General features: G+C 43.6%; 1 protein-coding gene across 1 annotated transcript in view; it reads right to left on the bottom strand.

Annotated features, from left to right (window-relative positions):
• Nucleotides 1-15,723: 15,723 nt before the first annotated feature.
• RAB29 (RAB29, member RAS oncogene family) overlaps nt 15,724-26,082 on the bottom strand; it is a 44,571-nt gene continuing 34,212 nt past the window's right edge. The window contains exon 5 of the mRNA XM_077295140.1: nt 15,724-16,858. Within this exon, the coding sequence (XP_077151255.1) occupies nt 16,744-16,858 (115 nt within the window). The 3' untranslated portion in view covers nt 15,724-16,743. The remainder of the gene's footprint in view (nt 16,859-26,082) is intronic.

The raw sequence follows: 26,082 nt of genomic DNA on the forward strand, positions 1-26,082 counted from the left end.
ATGGAGCAAGCATAGAGGAAAAAGGGAAAAAAAAAAATTTACAGACTTCTTTTTTCTCTCCTTTCTTCTGCCAATAAGTTTAACACAGGCCGGTCATACTGTCATGGTTCCCAATGGCAAGGGAACGTAAGAAACATATAAGTAACGAACGAGCTCTCGGGTGATGGAAACTCGAGTTGACCGTGAGCTAAATCTACCACACAACTAACAGTAGCCAGGGAGCATACCTACGGCTTCCTATATGCCACGCGCCAGCCGGAGGACTAACTACGCCTGGTAGAGGAAGAAACAGACCTGGCTTACCTCTAGGGAAATACCCCAAAAGATGATAGCAGCCCCCCACATGTAATAACGGTGAATTAAGAGGAAAAGACATACACAGTATGAAAGTAGATTTAGCAAAGAGAGGTCCACTTACTAGATAGCAGAAGGATACAAAAGAGGACTTCACGGTCAACTGAAAACCCTTTCAAAAACCATCCTGAAATTACTTTAAGACTCCTGTGTCAACTCATGACACAGGAGTGGCAATTTCAGCCCGCAAGAGCTTCCAGCTACAGAGAATTACAAAAACTGCAAACTGGACAAAAGGTACAAAACAAAAGGACAAAGTCCACTTAGCTGATCAGCAGACTAGTAGCAGGAACATGCAACCGAAGGCTCTGGTTACAATGATGACCGGCAAGGAAATGACTGGAGAGCAAGGCTAAATAGGAAACTCTCAAACACTGATGGAAGCAGGTGAACAGAAGCAGCAAAGTGCAAACAAGTCACCAGTACCACCAGCAACCACCAGGGGAGCCCAAAAAGTGGATACACAACACACAACATTTTGGTCTCTGAGTTGCTTCTTTATATCCATAAACCGTGCCCGCTGTTTCTGGAGTTCCATTGAAAAATCCGGGAAGATTGAAATAGTAGCATTGTGGAGTTTAATAGGGCTCTTCTGCCTTGCCAGGCGCAGGATAGTGTCCCTGTCTTTGCAATTGAGAAGGCGTGCCAAGAAGGGCCTCGGCGGAGCTCCAGGGGGGAGGGGTCTCGTAGGAACTCTATGGGCTCTTTCCACGGAGAAAGTTGAGGAAAATTCGCCTCCCAGAGAGGTCTTGAGCCATTCCTCCAGAAATTCTTCAGGACGTTGACCCTCAGAGCGTTCCGGCAGACCAATAATTCGGATATTATTCCGACGTAGTCTATTCTCCAGGTCATCCGCTTTTTGTTTCCAAGCATTTATGGAGCCAGCCACCTTTGTCAGTTTAGCCTCCATGGGAGGGATGGTGTCCTCCACTTGTGACACTCTTGTCTCCACCTCTGCGATACGTCCACCCATGGTTTGCATATCATGTCTCAGGCGGCCAACCTCAGTGTGCACGTTCTCTATTTTTTCAGTAAGAGAAGATCTGGTCAAAGAGATGGCCTGCATTAGTTGTTCAGAGGCCTGCTTGAGGGTCAGTTCTTCCTGCTCACCCTCCTCAACATTGTCCGACAGGCGGCCTTTCCGCGGAGTCTGTGCAGGAGTATTTCTGAGAGTGCGCCCACCATCCGAGTGGTCTTCTCTGGCAAATTTCTTCAGTTTGTCAGCAGCTCCCGAACTCTTTGAGTGTTGCATGACTGACGAAGGTGAGGGACAGCCAGATGACCAGAATAATAAAAGACAGCTCCACTCACAAAAATGGTAGAGTAATACGGATCTCGTGTACCGAGCCCAGCAGGCAGCGCACAATGAGCAGGATAATTATAGTAGCAAAAGAGTTCACTATATGCAGCAATGCCCAGTCCAGGTCAGACTCTGTGCACCAGGGTGAGGAGAGGAGAGCCCGCAGCCCCCGCAGAGAAAGCAGCCAGGAGGGGAGCCAATCCCTCCAAGTCTCTAGCACTGATAGGGATAGGTGACTGCCAAATAGGAGGAGAACGGGGCTCAATATCTCAGGGCACACTCCGACTGTCCCCGCAATGTGGATCAGGATAATTGCACACCTCTCAGACAGCGCGGTAAGGATGGCGTTCAGCGCCGCGCCTCTTCCTGATAAGGCGCGCGCTTATGAAGTAACCGCTGCCTCCCGCCGGCACCACCGACTAGCTCCCTCCAACCCCCGGTGCACCCAGGTCCAGCCATGCTCCACAAAGCCTCTCAGGCTCAGAAGGGTCTCAGCGGTAATGGAGGTCGGCGCCGCTCTGCATTTCCCGAGCACGGGCGTGTGGAAAATGGCCGCCGCCTCGTGTGTGCCTCACCGCTCCCACAGGCCTCCCAGGATCACCGCTCCTCTTCCAGCTTCGGAACACTCCCTGCAGCAGCCGCTCACCCTCCGGGGTCCAAGAGGGTCTCCAGACTGTGAGTAACCCACACTGGAAGGGGTTTAGGTGCCAGGATATAATCAGGATAGCAGGAGCTCTCCCCGGGTGCGTCCTCTCGCTCCTGTTACATAGCCACGCCCAGATATGTTCTTTTGAACACCCATTATTGCATTTTAATGCAATGTCGCGGTGACCCAAAAAATTGTAATTCTGGCGTTTCTAATTTTTTTTCTCACTACGCTTTTTAGAGATCAGGTTAATGTTTTTTTTTACTGATAGATCGGGCGATTCTGAAAGCGGCGATATACTCAAGCTACTTACCAGGTAGCGGTGTTTTTCAGGAGCCCATGACAGCACTAACGAGAGAGGGGATCCGCCCTTCAGGGACAGGAAACCTACAGAGATAAAAGGGCGGCACTTCTCTCCCGCATCAGTTGGATTACAGAGCATGAGAAGACCTCCTTAGTTAGTAGCACATAAATAATTAACACATTTCACCTTGTGACTAAACTTAGAAAATTTATATAAATAAGTGGTGATAAGCCATGTCAGCATAGAGGGAGGGAATATAGGAGTGCTGTCATGGGCTCCTGAAAAACACCGCTACCTAGTAAGTAGCTTGAGTATTTATTCAGTCACCATGACAGCACTAACGAGAGAATTACAGAGAAAAGAGTTTTAGGGAGGGACTACTGCTTCCAGCACCCTTCTACCAAACTTGAGATCATTGGAGCCACCCAGATCTAATCTGTAATGCTTAAAGAAAGTAGATGGAGATGACCATGTGGCCGCCTTACATATATCCTCAATCGACACCTCCGACCTCTATGCCAAGGAAGTTGCCATGGCCCGAGTAGAATGAGCTCTTATTCCTTCCGGGCTTTCTAGGCCACCTGCTGAATAAGCCAGAGAAATAGCCTCCCTAATCCATCTACCTAAGGTGTTTTTGGATACTCTAAACCCTTTCTTGACTCCCTGAAAGGATATAAATAAAGAATTATCTTTTTTTCCAGGGGTCTGTTACAAATATATACCTAAGTAGACATCTTTTGACATCTAATGAATGGAGTTTGACTTCTTTTTGGTTCTTTGGATTAGGACAAAAGGTCGGGAGATTTATTTTCTGTAGTCTGTGGAACTTTGACGCTACATTTAGGAGATAAAGGGGATCAGTTTTTAATACTACCCTATCTTCTCTAAACTGAATGTATGGAGGCTGTCTAGAGAGGGCCTGTAAGTCACTAACTCTTCTCGCAGATGTGAGAGCAACCAAAAGAGCTGTTTTTAAGGACAGGACTTTTATAAGAGCAGATTCTATAGGCTCAAAAGGAGCTTCCGTCAAAGCTGTACGTACCAAGTTTAAGTCCCACGGGGCTAGATTTCCCTTAACCATGGGTCTTGATCTAGCTGCTGCTTTGATAAATCTAGCAATCCAATAATTGTTAGCTAAATTACAATTGTATAAAGCCCCCAAAGCTGACACATGCACTCTCAGTGTATGTGACGTGATGGCCCTGTAAGGACACAAGGAAATGACTCAGAGCTCGTTCCACCGCTAACAACTCTTTAAGGGTAGAGGACAACTTTTGTTCGGAATGTGACCCACAAATCACCCATATGTGCTCCCCATCCCCCAGGGCTAGCATCTGTGGTCACCACCCGTGAAATATGGTTTATCCAGGGAACACCTTTACGTAGGTTTGGCGTATGTAACCACCAACGTAAGGATTGAATAGAGACATCCGACAAGGAAAAAGTACTATCCAGATGGCCGTCTAACAGACGAGTATTACACAATACCTCCCACTGTAGGTCTCTGGTGTGGTATTGGGTCCAAAGAACCGCCGGGATACACGACGTGAGTGAGCCTAACAGTGACATTGCTCCTCTTAATGTTACCAATGGATTATTAATAACCTTGAGTATTTGTCGTTCAATTTTTTCTACCTTTGTATCCGGTAGATGGCATTCCTGCCTCTTAGAGTCTAATATGAGATCCAGGAATTCTTGAACCTCTAGAGGTTGTAACCGTGATTTTTTAAAATTAATAATCCAACCCAGTCTTTGTAAGGCTGTAATTACTTTTCCTAGTTGGGCCGAGCAGTGCGATTTTGAGTTCCCTATTATTAACAGATCATCTAGATATGGAAATACTAGAATATTCTGTTCATGAAGATGTGCCATGACCTCCACCATTATTTTTGTGAACACACGAGGAGCAACTGCAACACCAAAGGGGAGTGCCCTGTATTGGAAGTGTTTAACCATCCCGTCTAGTAAGACTGCTACCCTTAAATACCGCTGGTGGTCTGCGTGTATAGGGACATGATAATAGGCATCTTTAAGATCTAAGACGACCATAAAACACTTGTCAAACAATAGCTTTATTGCTGTTTTGACAGACTCCATTTTAAATGATTGTACCCATAAGAATTTGTTCAGGCCCTTAAGGTTGATGATGGTGTGAAAAGAATTGTCTGGCTTTTTAATCAAGAAGAGGGGGAATAAAATCCTTTACCCCTTTGCGCTTCAGGAACTTCCACCAATACCCCTTTTTGTTGAAGTTCCTGGACCTCCGACTCTAACGCCAGTTGTTCTGCAGATGAAGAACGTACAGGTGTTACCAGAAATTTATCATTAGGAATGTTCTGAAAATCAAACCTTAGTCCTTGTTTAATTATGTTCAGGATCCATGGGCTGCTGGAAATATTAAGGCCAAAAGCCTGCCTCCCACCCGGTCCGGCAGTCATTGTGGCTTCCTGTTGTCCCGAAAGGAGTTAAACATGTAGCCTCTACCTTTCTTCCTATTCGCGTCATATTCTTCAATTCCTATTGTGTTATTTACCGCCTTGACGAGGCGGTCTATCCGGTCAAAGGAAAAACATGAATGACCGTACTCAGTCTCTGAGGAAGATGATGATGTACGAGAACACTGACTTCAGTTCCCCTGAGTCACTGTCCTCAAATGAACTTGGGGATCTAGGTTCTAATTCTCTAGACCCTCTACTTTGAGATGGGGATTTTGCTGAACCCCTAATCTCTTGCCTGACCATTTGCCTTAGGCAGGTAGCGAAATCTGGCGTCTCCTCTGCTATTAACCTTTGAATACACGGCCCACATCATTTTCTTATGTAGTCATCCAGAAGAGGAATTCCACATTCTGCACATTCTTTGTGTTTAGATTTAGAGGATCGCTTTTTCCCTGATAGATATGGAGAGAGGGAATATAAGGGGTGTTATATACATCACTAAGTGAACTTTCTCGGTGATCACTTACCCCTATAGTGACCAAGTGGTACCGTAGATTGCGGGGTGACCCTCTCAACCGTTGTAACATCCTTACGGCCTGAGGATTTTCTGACTCTATCACCTCCAGGACGACTACTGCCACTAGATCGCCGCTGGGTGCTCACTGTTTGGGGCTTCTCCAGGGATTGACACTGTTGCTCAGACTGCAACTATTCCTGCTCCTGAGACTCCATTGTAAAAATGGATAGGAAGCATGTGGTAGCCCATACAAAATCCTTAAATAGCCGGCCCCTCTAGGTTTCTCCCCCGGATGGGGTCAGCAGATTAATCCAGGGGAACTGCCTGGTACATCGCATATGGGAGGCCCCTCCCCCAGAAGCCTGCCTGTCAATCAGAACCTTCTCCACAGCTGTGCCGTGTGCTTTTAATGTGCTCCCCTGCCCCCGGAACCGCCCTGCCCCGCATTCATCCGTTGTGTGCTGCAGGGCGCCGCCATGATTATCACCGTGGACCAATCGCGCATGTGCCACGCATCATCAGCCCTCACCGGTCTCAACACAGGGCACCACCATTATCACTGCCGCGGCCTACTGCGCATGCGTTGCGTGTCATCAGCCCTCACCGGTCCTAACACAGGGAGCCGCCATCATCACCGCCGCGGCCCTACTGCGCATGCGCCACGCGTCATCAGCCCTCACCAGTCACCATCTACCGCGCACACCTGACGCCGACACTACCTAGGCCCCTGCAATATCCGGACCGCTTGCGCCACACGTGCTACCACCGCCGCCAGCTCCGCCGCAGGACTTCATGAGACAGGGCCTCCCATATCATACATACCTGTACCTGCGGCGATGGGACACTTCAAAGTCAGCACTCCCCCTGAAGGCTGCTTTCATCTGCTGTTGCCTACCCCCACAGCCCCCTGTGGTGTGGCACCTCCAGTGCACCGGACCCGGCCATGGAAGTGTAAGAGGGTGGTGCTGTTATGGACAGTAACACGCTGCCACTTTAAGAGACAGCACCCTCTTGTCTGGTGTGATGGAATGTCCTGCTTCCCTCTGCTTTAGGCTGTGAAGATGAACTGCCCTAGAATTAGGGGAGGAGTTGAGCCTGAACTGTGTGTGTGAGCGGAAGCTGCTAGAGAGAACTGTGTGCTGTTTGCTACAAGAAAGGTCCCAGGCTGGGACAGAGTTTACTTGTGAAATTTGCAAGACTTTTCCAGGTACAGCAAAGGTGGCTGTTCTGTGCTAGTTTGTGAAGCCACGAAGATACTGAGAAAGAGACTTACAGTTTCCAGGAGCATCCCTAGGATCCAGAAGCAAGGAGAAGATCACGCTTCACAGAGCTGACAGAAAGCCATGCGCACCACCGTATAGACTGCTGGGGGCCCCCTGGGACTGGACCTGAGTCCCCAACATCACCGTGAGTCTGTTCCTGTTTGGTGCACCTGTTAGGGCCTAGTGTAGGTTTGAGTAGTCAGTACACGGCAGCCGTGTGGCCTGCTTAGTAAGGGCCAGGGAGGTTATACAGAGAGTAGCATTGTTATTTGTGTATTGTTTAAAGTTGCTTGTGAGACATTTTCTGAATCTGTAATAGTTGGAGCACCGTGCTATTTTACGGAAAAGATAAAGTGTATAAGTCTTGTAAAGTGTCTCTTGCCATTGTATACCCGTTTGCATCTTCCTCACCCACTTCATTCCTTGCCTCCCAATAAATCTACCCTTTTTTGTTTGCTCCTCATCTTGTGTACAGTAGTCTTCCTGCACCGTGGTGGTCCCCCGGCCATCGCTTTAGAAGGGGAACCCCCGCTTCCAGAACCAGCCTGCCAAGCATGGGTACTGTCTTCAGTCTTCACCTTCTTAAGGCAAGTCTGTAGGATCCCGTCAGGGACAGGAAACCAACTGATGCGGGAGAGAGGTGCTGCCCTTTTATCTCTGTAAGTTTCCTGTCCCCTCTCTCGTTAGTGCTGTCACGGCAACTGAATAAACCAAATATGTGTATGTTTGATTTTTTTTATTGTTTTATTTTGAATGGGGCGATTTAAACGTTTATATTTTTTTTATTTTTTTTCATATTTTTTAAAACTTTTTTTTTTTTTTTAAACTTTTGCCATGCTTCAATAGCCTCCATGGGAGGCTAGAAGCTGGCACAACTGGATCGGCTCTGCTACATAGCAGCGATCATCAGATCGCTGCTATGTAGCTGAATTGCAGGTTTGCACTGAGCACCGACCACAGCAGGCCGGCATCAGTAACCATAGAGGTCTCAAGGACCTCTATGGTTACCATCTTGATGCATCGCCGACCCCCGATCATGTGACGGGGGTCGGCGATGCGCTCGTTTCCGGCCACGCGGCCGAAAGGGGTAGTTAAATGCTGCGGTCAGCGTTTGACAGCGGCATTTAACAGGCTAATAGCAGCGGGTGAATCGCGATTTCACCCGTCGCTATTGCGCGCACATGTCAGCTGTACAAAACAGCTGACATGTCGCGACTTTGATGTGGGCTCACCGCAGGAGCCCACATCAAAGGGGGAGACACGACATGCGCCGTACTAGTACGGCGCATGTCGTGAAGTGGTTAATGCAGGCAACGAGTTGATTAGAAGCGTCTAACTGGTCTGTAGGAGCCAGAACTCTTAATGGTTGGTAGGGAATCAAAAACTCATTTCTCACTGCAAAATGCAAATAAATTTATATAATTTTAATGGTAGGCTAATTTTAACATTGAGAGATAGAATATCAAAAATATAGTCCAGAAAATCAGACTGTTCATGTTTTTGTCAGTGGGCAAATTACAAAATCAGCAAGGGATCAAATACTTATTTCCCCCACTGTAGCTCCTCCAACCATCACTGATTGTGGAAACTTCACACTAGACCTCACGCAGCTTGGATTGTGTGCCTCTCCACTCTTCCCCCAGACTCTGGGACCTTGATTTCCAAATGAAATGCAAAATTTACTTTAATCTGAAAACACCTTGGACCACTGAGCAACAGTCCATTTCTTTTTCTCCTTGGCCGTTGTCTATTGGTCACGAGTGGTTTAACACAAGGAATGTGACACTTCTAGCCCATGTCCTGGATATGTGACATCTGTCAAGTCAGTAGTCTTCCCCATGATTGTGGAGCCTACTGAAACCGACTAAGGGACCTTTTTATACACTTAAGAAGCCTTTGCAGGTGTTTATGTTATTCTAATTTACTGAGATAATGACTTTTGGGTTTTCATTGGTTGCAAGCCATAATCATCAACATTAACAGAAATAAACACTTGAAATAGATCAATTTGTAATGACTCTATATAATGAGTTTCACTTTTTGCATTGAAGAATTGAAGTAAATTAACTTTTTGATGATATTCTAATTTTGTGAGAAGCACCTGTATGTAGCTAGTGAAGCTAGTGAGTTTCTCATTTATACCCCCTGGACTCATCGATTCCAGCTAGAAAATCCATCTGATTTCTCTTTGGATAATTTTTTTTTTATCCCAGTCACCCAGTCTCTTAGATTGTGGTATAAATTCAATCGCCCTGAATGAGAACGACTTCATGTCCCCTTGGTGTTTGTTAACAATATGGCATGCTAAAGGAGTATTGCTCCAGTGATTAATATCACCAATATGTTTACCTTTTCAACCCTAAGCAGTCTTTTAGTTTTTCCCCATGTTGTTCATAGAACTGCATGTATACGTAAATATACAACTCCAGCTGTTATAACAGGGACTTTGCCAACTGTAAAAGTCCTTTCCAGTTAACTCAAAAAAAGTTTTTGAAACATTGATGTAGCAACAAAAGTTTCAGGTGCCAAACTTAAAAAGGTAGCCTATTCTGTACGGTCAAGCCAGGTGCCTGCTGGGTTCAGGGTACTATAATGGCTTTGTGTAACACAGTTCCCTACCAATCTGCCTCTCCTAAATGTAACTGTTTTAAGAGATAAGATCCGAAATCTTTGAATCTGCTAGAAAAATATCCCAAAGTTTTCTCAAGATGTTCATGGTTTTAATATTTTGATCATCATAAGTAGCAGTCAGTCGGGTGATATCTTCAGTGGTGTCTTTTTTTTTTTTTTTAGGAGTGACAAGTTCCATCCGATTACTATTTAAGGCATGCCCCGATAACCATCGTTGATAAGTTATTCAACATAAGTTATGTTGAATAACCTCTACTGGCAAATCCCCTCCTTAGGTTATTGAATTGTGCCTTGAATTCCATCAAGGAAGAACAAACTCTAAGCCTCAAAAATTGTCCTTTAGGGATCCCGTTCTTTAGGCTTGTGGGATGATGGCTTTCCCACCTCAGCAAGCTACAACCCCTGGCAAAAATTATGTAATCACTGGCCTTGGAGGATGTTCATTCAGTTGTTTCATTTTGTAGAAAAAGAAGCAGATCACAGACATGGCACAAAACTAAAGTCATTTCAAATGGCAACTTTCTGGCTTTAAGAAACACTAAAAGAAATCAAGAACAAAAAAATGTGGTAGTCAGTAATGGTTACTTTTTTTTAACCAAGCATAGGGGAAAAATTATGGAATCACTCAAGTCTGAGGAAAAAAAAAATTATGGAATCATGAAAAACAAACAAAAAAAACTCAAACACATCACTAGTATTTAGTTGCACCACCTCTGGCTGTTATAACAGCTTGCAGTCTCTGAGGCATGGACTTAATGAGTGTCAAGCAGTACTCTTCATAAATCTGGCTCCAACTTTCTCTGATTGCTGTTGCCAGATCAGCTTTGCAGGTTGGAGCCTTGTCATGGACCATTTTCTTCAACTTCCACCAAAGATTTTCAATTGGATTGAGATCCGGACTATTTGCAGGCCATGACTGACCTTATGTGTCTTTTTTCAAGGAATGTTTTCACAGTTTTTGCTCTATGGAAGGATGCATTATCATCTTGAAAAATGATTTCATCATCCCCAAACATCCTTTCAATTGATGGGATAAGAAGTGTGTCCAAAATATCAACATAAACATGTGCATTTATTGAAGATGCAATGACAGCCATCTCCCCAGTGCCTTTACCTGACATGCAGCCCATATCATCAATGACTGTGGAAATTTGCATGTTCTCTTCAGGCAGTCATCTTTATAAATTTCATTGGAACGGAACTAAACAAAAGTTCCAGCATCATCACCTTGCCCAATGCAGATTCGCGATTCATCACTGAATATGACTTTCATCCAGTCATCCACAGTCCACGATTGCTTTTTTCCTTAGCCCATTGTAACCTTGTTTTTTTTATGTTTAGGTGTTAATGATGACTTTAGTTTAGCTTTTCTGTATGTAAATCACATTTCCTTTAGGCGGTTTCTTACAGTTCGGTCACAGATGTTGACTCCAGTTTCCACCCATTCGTTCCTCATTTGTTTTGTTGTGCAGTTCCTGTTTTGGAGACATATTGCTTTAAGTTTCCAGTCTTGACGCTTTGATGTCTTCCTTGGTCTACCAGTATGTTTGCCTTTAACAACCTTCCCACGTTGTTTGTATTTGGTCCAGATATTAGACACAGCTGACTGTGAACAACCAACATGTTTTGCAACATTGTATGATGATTTATCCTCTTAAGAATTTAATAACTTTGTCTCAAGTGACTTCTCTTGTGTTGGAGCCATGATTCATGCTAGTCCACTTGGTGCAACAGCTCTCCAAGGTGTGATCACTCCTTTTTAGATGCAGACTAACGAGCAGATATAATTTGATTAGTTTTGGGAATGAGAATTTACATGGTGATTCCATAATTTTTTTCCCTCAGAATTGAGCGATTCCATAATTTTTCCCCTATGCTTGGTTAAAAAAAAGTAACTATTACTGACTACCACATTTTTTGTAATTGATTTCTTTTAGTGTTTCTTAAAGCCAGAAAGTTGCCATTTGAAAATGACTTTAGTTTTGTGCCATGTCTGTGGTCTGCTTTTTTTTCTACAAAATTAAACAACTGAATAAACATCCTCCAAGGCTGGTGATTCCATAATTTTATCCAGGGGTTGTATTACATGCCGTTGGATTATGGAAAATAGAGGTTTTGAAATAATCAAGAAGTGTGCGGAAGGCTAAGATGTCCAGAAAAGCAATGTCCTCCCCACTTCACATGTAAAGCTGAGGCTGAGAGTCTAAGCGTTCAAGTGAGCCACACATTTTTCAGTAGAGTTTGTCTCTGGACCAGAGCATGAGGACTTCAGCTATGTAGCTCCCCCAGAATTGTATTTTGGGGACACCATGTAATATCCTCATCCCAGAGCACAACAGTATCCTCCCACCACCCCAGGAGCAAGTTAGTGTACATGGGGCTCCCCATCACTGTGGCCCGTAGCTGGTGGTAGAATTTGCCATTAAATAAGTAGTAGTTGTGACCAAGTTCAAATTTGAATAAATCAACAAGAAACTTATTGTATGCTGTAAGATTGGTTCCTCTAATACTCAGGAAAAACTCATCTGCCTGGATTTTCTTTTGGGTATGGGATGCTGCTATACAATGACTCCTCATCGATTGATGCAAGGATTGTCCTAGGTTCAAAGTCAAAGGTATCTATCCTGGTCAACAAATCCGTTGTCCCGGATATTGGAGGAAAGGGCTGTAACAAATGGGCGGAGTATATAACTTTTGGGTTTTGGCAAAGGGTGTCTATACCAGAGACAATCGGGAAACCCTTTAAAAAAAAAAAAAAAATGTAATAGTTGCAATTGTAAGATACTTCGGGCACATGAGGTCAAACTCCACTTTAGCAATAAGGATATTGTCTAGTAATTTAGTGAGACTATTTAGACAGGTAAATGAATATTCAGATGTAGGGTCCCCTCTCAAAATTTGATGTAATATCATCAGTGAGGATAGAAGAGCAAATATCCAAATACTTGTTTGAGTCTAAAATGAACAACTCCCCCTCCCCACCTTCTGATTACGATATGATTATGCTCTAGGGAGTGCAAAGCTTCTATTTCCATCGTTGATACACTATGTTCAGAGAACTTAGTCTAGGCTTATTTTTTTTTTTTTAATATATCTTTGGTCACTAGCTTCAGAAAAATTTCCATGCTGTAGTACTCTCTCAAAGGAGGCATCCTGGTATTTTTGCCTATAAAGTTAACTTGTCAGCAGGATTTTGCTAAGTAAACTACAGGCATTGTCACATTGAGTAAAATGATACATGGTGTGATGAAATGCTTCTTGTGTAATCAGTGTTAGAAGTTTTCAGTTAATGAGATGCTTGTGCTCTGAGGCGGGACTATAGGCAGAGTCTTAAGGCTGAGTCACACACAATGATATCGTTAATGATATCGTTGCAACGTCACGCTTTTGGTGACGTAGCAACGATCCCGCTAACGATCTCGTTATGTGTGACAGAGACAAACGATCAGGCCCCTGCTGGGAGGTCGTTGGGGAATGATCAGGACCTTTTTTTGGTCGCTGATCACCCGCCGTCATCGCTGGATCGGCGTGTGTGACGCCGATCCAGCGATGTGTTCACTTGTAACCAGGGTAAATATCGGGTTACTATAAGCGCAGGGCCGCGCTTAGTAACCCGATATTTACCCTGGTTACCATTGTAAAAGTTAAAAAAAACAGTACATACTCACATTCTGATGTCTGTCACGTCCCCCGGGTTAAAACTGCTTTCGGCAGGAGCGCTGCTAATGCACGCGCTGCTGCCGAGAGCTTCCCTGCACTGACTGTGTCAGCGCCGGCCGTAAAGCAGAGCACAGCGGTGACGTCACCGCTGTTACTGCCGGCGCTGACACATTCAGTGCAGGGAAGCTCTCGGCAGCAGCGCGTGCATTAGCAGCGCTCCTGCCGAAAGCAGTTTTAACCCTGTGGACGCCGGTGGGGGACGTGACAGACATCAGAATGTGAGTATGTAGTGTTTTTTTTTTTTTTTTACTTTTACAATGGTAACCAGGGTAAATATCGGGTTACTAAGCGCAGCCCTGCACTTAGTAACCCAATGTTTACCCTGGTTACCCGGGTGCTGCAGGGGGACTTCGGCATCGTTGAAGACCGTTTCAACGATGCCGAAGTCGTTCCCCTGATCATTGTTCGCTGGAGAGAGCTGTCTGTGTGACAGCTCCCCAGCGACTTACCAACGATCACGCCCAGGTCGTATCGCTGGTCGTGATCCTTGGTAAGTCGTTTAGTGTGACTCAAGCTTTAGCTTGATGCTCTAGGGCAGAGAAACCAAGAAAAGATCTGCCCACAGGTCCGCACAAAGTCTGTCTCTCTCTGATGTGGAACATGTTTGTGCTTCAGGCTGGGCCTGTGGGCAGGTCTTTTCTTCGTTTCTATGGCCTAGAGCACCAAGATAAGACCCTGCCTACAGTCCCGACCCGATGCATGGGCATGTCATTAATTGAACATTTTTTAACACTGATTACATAAGAACCACAAGATGGATTTCTTCACCCCATGTAAAATTTTAATAAATTGTAATAACATCAACACAACAATGCCTATAGTTAACTTGTTAAAATCCAAAATCCTGCTGACAGGCTCACTTTAAGGGCTCATACTCCTTTGCTAGAAAAATGGACGAGTGCCATCCGATTAAAAAAAAAAAAAAGATCGCACAGCATTCGGGCCATGTGAGTGCTGTCTGATGTTTACCCACCAGTGTCGTTTGAAAAGCTGTAAATTCATGTTCCGCATACAGTAAAAATCAGTGATAGGTTAGATTAGAGATATATATATATATATATAGGTTTTATTTTGAATGGGGCGAAAGGGGGGTGATTTAAACTTTTATATTTTTTCATACTTTTTTAAACTTTTTTTTTCTTCTTACTTTTGCCATGCTTCAATAGCCTCCATGGGAGGCTAGAAGCTGGCATAGCCTGATCGGCTCTGCTACATAGCAGCGATCATCAGATCGCTCCTATGTAGCTGAATTGCAGGCTTGCTATGAGCGCCGACCACAGGGTGGCGCTCACAGCAAGCCGGCATCAGCAACCATAGAGGTTTCAATGAGACCTCTGGTTGCTATGCCGACGCATCGCTGACCCCCGATCATGTGACGGGGGTCAGCAATGCGCTCATTTCCGGCCGCGCGGACAGAAGCGCCGGTTAAATGCCGCTGTCAGCATTTGACAGCGGCATTTAACTAGTTACCAGCGGCGGGTGAATCGCGATTTCACCCACCGCTATTGCAGGCACATATCAGCTGTTCAAAACAGCTGACATGACCCGGATTTGAGGTGGGCTCAGCGCCGGAGCCCACATCAAAGCAGGGGATCCGACCTCAGCAGTGATAGTACGGCGGAAGTCGGTAAGGGGTTAATAGCCTAGGAAGGGGTTATAGATACTGCCCCAAGGTTAAATATGTCAGCTCTCAGACTCCCCAAAAAATGCACATCTCTAAGATGCGCCAATTCTGGCACTTGGCCTCGCTCTTCCCACTTGGCCCTGTAGCAGTGGCAAGTGAGGTGAAAGTTTTTTTTTTTCTTTTGGAGGGGGTGGGTTTGAGGACACCTTTGTATTGTCAAATGACATCAACCCCCGAGGTTAGTAATGGAGAGGGGTCAATAAGAGCCCCCCCATTACTAACCCCATAGTCACATTGTATGACAACACAGATACCCAGAATATAGTCCGTTAATTGAAAGAATGACAGACCGCTTTACTAAATCTTAATTAAACCATACTTACGACCTTGCCCATTCCACCGATATTTTTATCATCTGCAAAAGAGTTAAAAACAAAAAACAACAATATGCCTCACCTTTTCGCAGAGATGCTGCGAATTCATTTGTCTGACGGGTCTAGCTCTGCTACATCTACAGTAGATGGCAGACTGCATGATTGCATGATGCAACCATACAGCCTGCCATCCAGCAGAGACCCTAAGCGCCGTGTGCTCAGCGTCTCCCTGTGAACTATTCCCTGTCTGAGGGCACCGCGAGCGTGAGAAAGTTCTCCTGCTCACAGTGCCAGACGACATGTCCTGCGAGCTCACAGACAATGAATTCACTTCACCTTTCTCATGTCAGCGTGAACACGTGGGAAAATTTCAGCACAGGAACTTTTTTCTTTTTAAACACATCTAGTTGTGGAACTTATTATAAGATCTATTAAAATGTACTTTATTCGTGGGACAAGACCACACCGGCTGAAGTTATCTAGTTACTCCCCTGACGCAATATAGTGTACATGAAATGCGTATAAAAAAAAAAAAAAAAAAGACACATTCAAAGACATGACAATAAAGTAAAATTTATTAGTTAAAGGTTATCCAACTTTATTTAAAAAAAAAAATATATATGCATATAAATATGAAAACAGACAAAGAAAATACATGCAGGTACCTGAGACATGTCTTTATGTCAGACATGTGTAATGATTTACAGACATTTGCATTATGCAGAATATTAGCATAGGTTTAATAATAAACAAAAAAAACCTGATTGGATTCTTAGAACTACTACTAAACTAGAGATAGATAGATCGATAGATAGATAGATAAACAAGAGCAACTAGGTACAATTAGTAAAAATATATTTTATTGAAAGTTCAAAAGTTTACCAAGTAACCACAAATGATGCAATAAAATGAAAAGTACGCAGAAAGAAAACAGAAAAGCCAAGGGGCGACTAATTGCAACTGCCCAACTGTGCCTAAATTAGGTAAGTCCTCTCTCCCTTTAGGATTCCGTTCGGATGTAGTGATTCTGACATTCTCTGTGGGAGAGGGTTTTTTCTTGCCACCGTGATATACTATTGCACAAGCACTTTAGATGATTATGGAAATTTAGCCACAGTTGCAATTAGTCGCCCCTTGGCTTTTCTGTTCTCTTTCTTCGTACTTTTCATTTTATTGTATCTTTCGTGGTGATTTGTGGTTACTTGGTAAACTTTTGAACTTTCAATAAAATATATTTTTACTTATTGTACCTGGTTGCTCGTTTCTCCTTATACATATACTGCATTTGAGTGGGTACCTATTTTTTTTTTTTATCCTCGATGGGTTATTTATAGCCCTTTTTATGACATAAATATGTCACTGAGGTATGTGTGTCTATAAACTAGCAATATATATATACACATATACAGACAATATTAACAGTGGAGATGGCTTCTATCGTAGTTCTCCCCCCAACCCAGAGTTCATTGCTCATGTATACCAGCCAGGATTCTAAAAAGAGATGATTTTGAGAATAAAGTTAAGTATCATTTGGTAGTAGAAAAATTACCTAGGACTGTCCTAACAAATCATGTCAGCAACATCCTGATCCAGGCACAGAAATGTCGTTTATGTTGATGTAATCCCCCTGTAGTGGGGAAGAGGAACGTCCAGATTCTCTTGCCTCCATCATTCTTTCAATAAGAACCCTGCATAACATAAAAGATTTAAAAAAAAAATAAAAAAAAAAAAAATGAAGATTTTAATAAGAAGGTTCAGCAAAGTAACAAAGCATTTTGCTTCCCACTATTGTAACAATATAAATCATATTAACTATATACCACCAGTCCCTGAGTTACCAAAAAGGTTATTTTGTTCTTAACCTCTTCACCCCGAGCCTGTTTTCACCTTCTTGACCAGGCCAAATTTTACAATTCTGACCAATATCACTTTATAGAGGCAATAACTCTGGAACGCTTCAACGGATCTGAGATAATGGTAAAATTTCTTCCATAGGACTTATTTGTGAAAAAAAATGGAAATTTGGCATTTTTCAAATTTTTAAGACCTATAACCAAAGTTATTTCACAGAAAATAATTAACCCCTTTACCCCCAAGGGTGGTTTGCACGTTAATGACCGGGCCAATTTTTACAATTCTGACCACTGTCCCTTTATGAGGTTATAACTCTGGAATGCTTCAACGGATCCCGGTGATTCTGACATTGTTTTCTCGTGACATATTGTACTTCATGATAGTGATAATTTCTTTGATATTACCTGCGTTTATTTGCGAAAAAAATGGAAATTTGGTGAAAATTTAGAAAATTTCGCAATTTTCCAACTGCAATTAAATCACAGAGATATGTCACACAAAATACTTAATAAGTAACATTTCCCACATGTCTACTTTACATCAGCACAATTTTGGAACCAAAATTTTTTTTGTTAGGGAGTTATAAGGGTTAAAAGTTGACCAGAAATTTCTCATTTTTACAACACCAAATGAGATGTGGTCCCTAAAAAAAAAAAATGAAGTCATTTTGAGGGGTCTATATGATAGAAAATAACCAAGTGTGACACCATTCTAAAAACTGCACCCCTCAAGGTGCTCAAAACCACATTAAAGAAGTTTATTAACCCTTCAGGTGTTTCACAGGAATTTTTGGAATGTTTAAATAAAAATGAACACAACTTTTTTTCACACAAAATTTACTTCAGCTCCAATTTGTTTTATTTTACCAAGGGTAACAGGAGAAAATGGACCCCAAAAGTTGTTGTACAATTTGTCCTGAGTACGCTGATACCCCATATGTGGGGGTAAACCACTGTTTGGGCGCATGGGAGAGCTCGGAAGGGAAGGAGCGCAGTTTGACTTTTCAATGCAAAATTGCCAGGAATTGAGATGGGACGCCATGTTGCGTTTGGAGAGCCACTGATGTGCCTAAACATTGAAACCCCCCACATGTGACACCATTTTGGAAAGTAGACCCCCTAAGGAACTCATCTAGATGTGTTGTGAGAGCTTTGAACCCCCAAGTGTTTCACTACAGTTCATAACGCAGAGTCGTGAAAATAAAAATTCTTTTTTTTTTTCCACAAAAATTATTTTTTAGCCCCAAGTTTTGTATTTTTCCAAGGGTAACAGTTGAAATTAGACCCCAAAAGTTGTTGTCCAATTTGTCCTGAGTACGCTGATACCCCATATGTGGGGGGGGAACCCCTGTTTGGGCGCACGGGAGAGCTCGGAAGGGAAGGAGCACTGTTTTACTTTTTCAACGCAGAATTGGCTGGAATTGAGATCGGACGCCATGTCGCGTTTGGAGAGCCCCTGATGTGCCTAAACAGTGGAAACCCCCCAATTATAACTGAAACCCTAATCCAAACACATCCCTAACCCTAATCCCAACGGTATCCCTAACCACACCCCTAACCCTGACACACCCCTAATCCTAACCCTATTCCCAACCGTAAATGTAATCCAAACCCTAACCCTAACTTTAGCCCTAACCCTAATGGGAAAATGGAAATAACATTTTTTTAAAATTTTTAATTTTTCGCTAACTAAGGGGGTGATGAAGGGGGTTTGATTTACTTTTATAGTGTTTTTTTTTTGTGGATTTTTAGGATTGGCAGCCATCACACACAGACGCTTTTTATTGCAAAAAATATTTTTTGCGTCTCCACATTTTGAGAGCTATAATTTTTCCATATTTTGGTCCACAGAGTCATGTGAGGTCTTGTTTTTTGCGGGACGAGTTGACCGTTTTTATTGGTAACATTTTCGGGCACGTGACATTTTTTGATCGCTTTTTATTCCGATTTTTGTGAGGCAGAATGACCAAAAACCAGCTATTCATGAATTTCTTTTGGGGGAGGCGTTTATACCGTTCCGCGTTTGGTAAAATGGATAAAGCAGTTTTATTCTTCGGGTCAGTACGATTACAGCGATACCTCATTTATATCTTTTTTTATGTTTTGGCGCTTTTACACGATAAAAACTATTTTATAGAAAAAAAAAATATTTTTGCATCGCTTTATTCAGAGGATTATAACTTTTTTCTTTGATGATGCTGTATAGCGGCTGTTTCTTTGCGGGGCAAGATGACGTTTTCAGCGGTACCACGGTTATTTTTATCTGTCTTTTTGATCGCGTGTTATTCCACTTTTTGTTTGGCGGTATGATAAAGCGTTGTTTTTTGCCTCTTTTTTTACGGTGTTCACTGAAGGGGTTAACCAGTGGGACAGTTTTATAGGTCGGGTCGCTACGGACGCGGCGATACTAAATGTGTACATTTATTGTTTTTTTTATTTAAAGAAATGTATTTATAGGAGATATATATATATATATATATTTTTTTTTTTTTTTACACATGTGATTGTTTTTTTTTTACACTATAACATTGCCCCAGGGGGGAGCATCATGTTATAGTGTAAGATCGCTGATCTGACACTTTGCTGTGCACTGTGTCAGATCAGCGATCTGACGTGCACAGCTCCAGGCTTCCCGGCGCCTGCTCCGAGCAGGCGCTGTGAAGCCACCTCCCTGCAGGACCCGGATGCTGTGGCCATTTTGGATCAGGGCCTGCTGCAGGGAGGAGGAGGTAAGAGACCCTCGGAGCAACGCGTCGCGTTGCTCCGGGGGTCACAGGGAGGCACCCCTGCGCGATGCTTCCCTATACCGCCGCAACACTGCGATCATGTTTGATCGCAGTGTGCCGGGGGTTAATGTGCCGGGGGCGGTCCGTGACCGCTCCTGGCACATAGCTGACACCCGGCCGCGCTCCCCCCGTGAGCGCGGCCGATCGCTATGACGTACTATCCCGTCGAGGGTCAGATATACCGTCGAGGTGACCTGGGCCTAGTACGTCTAAGGTCAGAGAGGGGTTAATAATTAACATTTCCCATATGTCTACTTTATACCAGCATAATTTTTTTTAAACAATTTTTTTTTGTTAGGAAGTTATAAGGGTTAAAAGTTGACCAGTGATTTCTCGTTTTTTTTCAACAAAATTTACAAAAAATTTGGCACGACATTACGACTGAAGTGACACTGATGGGTCTATATGACAGGAAATACCCAAACGTGACACCATTCTAAAAAAAATGCAGCCCTCAAGGTGCTCAAAAACCACAGTCAAGAAGTTTAATCCTCTAGGTGCTTCACAGAAATTTTTTATAATGCGGAAGGAAAAAAAAAAAAAAAAAATTTACTTTTTTTCACTAAAATTTTTAATTTAGACCTAATATTTTTATTTTCACAAGGGTAACAGAAAAAAAATGGACCACAAAATTTGTTGTCCAATTTCTCCTGAGCATGCAGATACCCCATACGTGGGGGAAAACTATTGTTTGGGTGCATGGCAGGTCTTGAAAGGGAAGGCGCGCAATATGACTTTTTGAATTCAAAATTTGCTGGAATAATTAGATGCCAGGTCACGTTTGAAGACCCTGATGTGCTTAAACAGTGGAAACCCCCCACAAGTGACATCATTTTGGAAACAAAGACCCCCTCAGTGAACTTATCTAGATGTGTGCTGAGCACCTTAAACCCTCCAGGTGTGTCACAGAAATTTATAATGTAGAGCCCCAAAAATAAAAAAAAATGTTTTTCCCACCAAATTGTTAATTTATCCCAAGTTGTTTTTTTTTTTTCACAAGCCACACAGCAATTATATAGTCTTAAAAAAAAAAAAAAAAAATAATAAAAAAAAAAAATAGAACATACACAAATATTTGGACAGTTACAGAGTCTTCTTGATTTGGCCTGAAACCATCAAGATCCAAGTGTAGCCTTTCAGGTTTAATTAAAGGGGTTGACCAAAATATCCTGTGAAATGTTTTAGGAATTGCAACAATTTTTCTACAGGAGGATCGTCAGCAGACCCCCGGCTGTCATGACAACCCATCGGCACTCATGTGGCTGTGTCTTAAAAGTCACAGTCAGTGATTGACTAGGCATTCAACTGGTTACAAGCCTTGGGTGAATCACTGATTCACCAGCAGCTGTTATAGGCACTTGATGGCTGATTGAATCAGCCATCAAGTGCGGTGAAATAAGTGTGTTCAGCGTGTAAGCTTGCATCAAAGGCAGGGACAAGGCCAATGACGTAAATAACGGTCGTGAAGTTTGTAAGGTAGCTGTAGGACACCTAGTAGATGGGAGACAAGCCTGGAGTAATGCTTTAGTACATCTGGGACTAAAAAAGGGTTAAATCAACCATGACAGCTCGATTATGAGCAGCTGAAGAGTTGGCTGCTCACCTTATCTCCACCCCCGGGTGTGGTTCACTGTGTAAAATGAGACTTGCTTGTCTAAAACAGGTCTGTGTGTATATAGGTGTGCAGATCTCCTGGACTGAGTGCCTTTGCTAAAGGACTACGAAGCTGGACTAAACCAGGTGGTCTAACAAGCACTGTTGTATGGACTTGTTCCTTTAGGTTTCACTTTGTGGCGGACAAAGGTTATATTTAAGTTTTCCTGTAATGGGATTTATAAGGACTGAAATAAACTAGCTGGATTTTATATAGAAATAGTTTTTGTGATACCACAGATCACTCCCAAGTGAGTAGCATTGTTACATTTGGTGTTGAACATCGGGCAGCATTCCCAGGGAACACATGCAATTGCTACAGAAGTACTGCGTGTCGTGGGTGAAGGTGGCTATAGGCCAGGGAGCAGAGTATGACAGAAGGGAGGACCTGATTAAACAACTGATGCAAGCTCAACAGCTACAGCAGCAACAGCTGGCACAACAGGAAACAAGTAAGCTGCTTACACAACAGCTCCAGGAGCAATAGATCCAGCAGCACAAGGAACAGATTCAGCAGCAACACCAGCATCTAGAACAGGAGCAGCAGATTGATTTACACACAGAGGCGCTCCATGGCATGGCATCAGCACTGACTCCAAGGTCAGCTGATGATTTTTCTATCTGGATGGCGGTGAGGACAGCTTTGCAGAAAATACGGAATAATCCCATCTATGTTGAAAAGGTGGTGTACTCTTGTTATTTTCACAGCGACCCATAAGCGAAAGTTCCTGAGGGAATCTACGCCCGGGAGAAACTGGGTATTACCCCAGAGGGGGGGGGGGGGGGGGGCATTTAGGGTAGAAATGGTGATATTAGCTGCAAAGAATATTTCAATGAGTCCCAAATTTTAAGTGAATGAACTAGAATAGGATTTGAAATATTTCTGCGTTGCGTTGGGAGAATCCAAAATATTGTATCAAGAGTGTTCGAGTGTAACTCAGAGGCCTCCAGAGCAAGCCACAGGGGGGGGTTCAGAATAGGCATGGTATAGAGTTAGTTGGCCCAGTTGGGCTGCTTGATAATATTTAGAGAGGTTTGGAACTCCCAAACCTCCCTTAAGGCGGTGGCGGTAAAGGGTGGCTCTATTAACTCTGGGGAGGCCGCCCCTCCAAACAAAGGTATTAACTGCTCATTGAGCTATTTTAAGATATTGGGTAGGGACCGAGACTGGCAGGACTCGAAATAGGTAAAGCAGTTTAGGGAGGATTGTCATCTTTAATGCACGTACTCGGCCAAGCCAGGAGAGATGCAATTTACCCCATGACTGAAGTATCAAACGGATTTTAAAAAGCATATGAGGGTAATTAGCAGTATATAAAGAGTTATAGTCTGGAGTTAGTTTCACTCCCAAATAGTCCAAATGATTGGTGGTCCATTGGAACGGAAAATCGTGCTTTAGTTGTGCGATAGTAAAAGAGGGAAGGGATATATTCATAGCATAAGATTTAGAGGGATTGACTTGTAGGCCAGAAACATGTTTAAAGTTGTTAAGAGTTTGAAGTAGGGCTGGCAGGGATGACTGGGGAGTCGTTAGAAGAAGCAGTATGTCGTCGGCGAACAAAAAAAGTGTATGGGGGACTGACGCTATGTTGACACCCTGTATGTTTGAATTGAGTCGAAGATGTATCGCTAGGGGCTCAAATGCCAGATGAAATAATAGAGGTGATAAGGGACAGCCTTGGCAAGTGCCTCTATGAATGGAGAAGCGTGTGGAGGAGAAGCCATTGTATCGTACATATGCCGAAGGGGAACTATAAAGAGCATGAATCCATGAGAGGAAGTGATCAGGAAATCCCCATCTTTGCAAGACCGCAAACAGATAAGACCAGGAAAGAGTCGAAGGCTTTTTTGATGTCAAGCGATAATAACATGCTTGGTATATTGCGCGTTGTTTGCAGTGGTGCAGCAGATGAGAGACCCTTCGTATATTGTCCGATGCTTGTCTATTAGGAACAAAACCCACCTGATCTCTATGTATCAGGGCTCCCAGGCCCGAATTTAGACGTTGAGATAAAATCTTAGCTAATATTTTAAGGTCTACATTTATTAGGGATATTGGTCTATAGTTGGACCATAATAATTGATCGGTATTGGGCTTTGGTATCATAGATACAGCTGCTATCAAAGAGGCTCCTCCTGGATTATTACAGTCTAGCAGGGAATTAAAATAGTTGGTAAGATGAGGAATTAGGAGAGTGGCATATTTTTTATAGTATAAGGCCGTAAATCCATCTGGACCAGGTTTTTTATTAACTTTCAGTTGCCGGATGGCCAATTCTATGTCGTTAGGGGAGATTGATTTATTAAACCAACCTATCATATTCGAACCAAGAGCTGGGAGAGGAATAGACTCTAAGAAGGCGTCCAGTTCCTCTGAATTGACCGTGGTAGTGGCGCTATATAATTGTTTCAGCTTCTGCTGAAACAGTTGGATAATCTGTTGTGGGTTGGATGTAATTCCTGGAGTTGTACGTAGACATCTTAATCGACGTGATACAGAGGCCTTTTTAACAGTTTTTTGATGGTGTCACAGCTAGGGAAAAACTCTCACAAGAGCAGTTGGTGGAAGTTTTGGCACCATACTTAATGGCCTACTATGATTTGGCCTTACAGGATGCCAAAGAATATGCAAAACTGAAAACTTAAATTTTGGCGCGCTAGGGGAAGAGGAGGGAATGACAATGCCTGTCCAGGCAGAACGGGTCCATTGCTGGACATATCACCGTAACAAAAAAACCACTCACTCCAAAATGCTTGATATGCTGCACCTCGTCCAAAAGTGGTTGCAGACGGAGTCAGGTTTGTGAACTCACTTCCAAGCCGGATCCAGACTTAGTTTGCCCAGGTAGATTTTGGGAACACCAATTACTTGGCTGGACTGGTTGAAAGGCATCAGCTGGCCAATGGTCCCTTAGGAAGACAAACCACTCCATACTGGGGTTCCCCATCAGGGTGCGGAGGCTAAAAAAAGGAGTGGGTCATCCAAAGTCATGTCAGGGGTCTCATCGAGGGATGTAATTTGCTGGAGATGTCACAGCCCAGATCATATAGCTGCCTACTGTCCCCTGACCAATGAGCAAATGGACTGTAGCATAGGACGTCTGTGTTCATTCTACGCATATCCGGCTTGCAGTGTGGAATGTCCACCCAGAGAGGGGCCCCAGGAATGTCCTGTAAAAGTGAATGGTCTGCAAATCACAGAACTATTAGACTCGAGTTTTGTGACCCTCATGAGGAGCCACACTCCCTCTTCAGTTGATCCCAGCTAAGAAGGTGGGAGTCCACTGCATTCACAGGGATGCTAAAGACTATCCGGTGGCCATTGAGACATCCCAAGGTACCGAGTCCCATGAGGTCTGGGTGGTCCAGGATTTATTGCACCCAATTATTATAGGCCGGAGGGGGCGTAGATCTTGATTGCTCGGGTAAGAGACAGGTTGGCCCTGACATATTTCCCTATTGTGTGATGGTGGGAGAGGAGAAGGTAGTATCCCCGTAGGCCAACACTCCTGAGATAGGGGTGACCAAAGAAAACTATGGGTCCGTCTAACTTAGGGACCTAACGCTAAAAGAAGTGTTCAATAATGTAATGGCTATAAACAGCATAACACAGGAGACGGTGGCAGACACCAGATTTCCTTATTTTACGATGAGTGGGGACTTATTGTACCAGGTTACTAAGGTCAGAGAGGAAATAGTGGAGCAATTGTTGGTACCAGGACCCTATAGACTCGGGGTGTTGGACAGGGCCCATTCACATGTCTTGGGTGGCCATCTGGGTGTTGACAAAACCCAAGAACAGGTAAGGCGGAGGTTCTATTGGCTCGAATGTCACGGGAAATCCTAAGGTACTTAAAGTCCTATACCACCTGCCAATTAGCAGCTCCCACCTCTCACCGCTACCCATCAAGGAATGGCAAGAAAGTTACCTCGTTGAAACTCCATGTTTGCTGGTTAAGCCAGAAGGGGACATTGAAGACGTCACAATAGGATAAGCACTGTTGGAAGTTCCTAAAACTGCTATGACTGGAATTGCTGCTGCAAACTTGGGACTGGTTCTCAGATTTGCCAGGGTGTACAGATGTCAGAACACGATTTTCCTACAGGAACCCTATGTGCAGGTGAATTTGAGGACCTACCGAATTCCAGAGACCGGTTGAGAACTGGGCTCCAAGGAAGTGAAGTGTATGCTGAATCTCTAAGTCACTGAGGAATCAAAGAGCAGGTGGTCTAACCCAATTTTCCTTGATCCAAAACCAGACAGAAAATGGAGATTCTGTAATGATTATGGGAAGCTGAACGAAGTATCCAAGTTTGACACATATCAGATACAGCGTGCTGATGAGCTGATAGAGAGACTTGGGCCAGCAAGTTACATAACCTTGGATCTAACAAAGCGATATAGGCAAATCCCCATGTCACAATAAGCCAAGGAGAAAACTGCTTTCTCTACGCCCGACGGTTGCTTCCAATATGTCCGACAGTTGCTTCCAATATGTCCAGATGATGTTGGGACTGCAGGGAGCTCCAGCCACCTTCCAGAGGGAAATGGACCAGATCCTCACACGCCAAAGAAATTACACTACGGCAAACCTGGACAATATCGTAATCTTCCCAGAT

This window comes from Ranitomeya variabilis, chromosome 3 (genome assembly GCF_051348905.1).
Source record: "Ranitomeya variabilis isolate aRanVar5 chromosome 3, aRanVar5.hap1, whole genome shotgun sequence".
Taxonomy (NCBI): Eukaryota; Metazoa; Chordata; class Amphibia; order Anura; family Dendrobatidae; genus Ranitomeya; species Ranitomeya variabilis.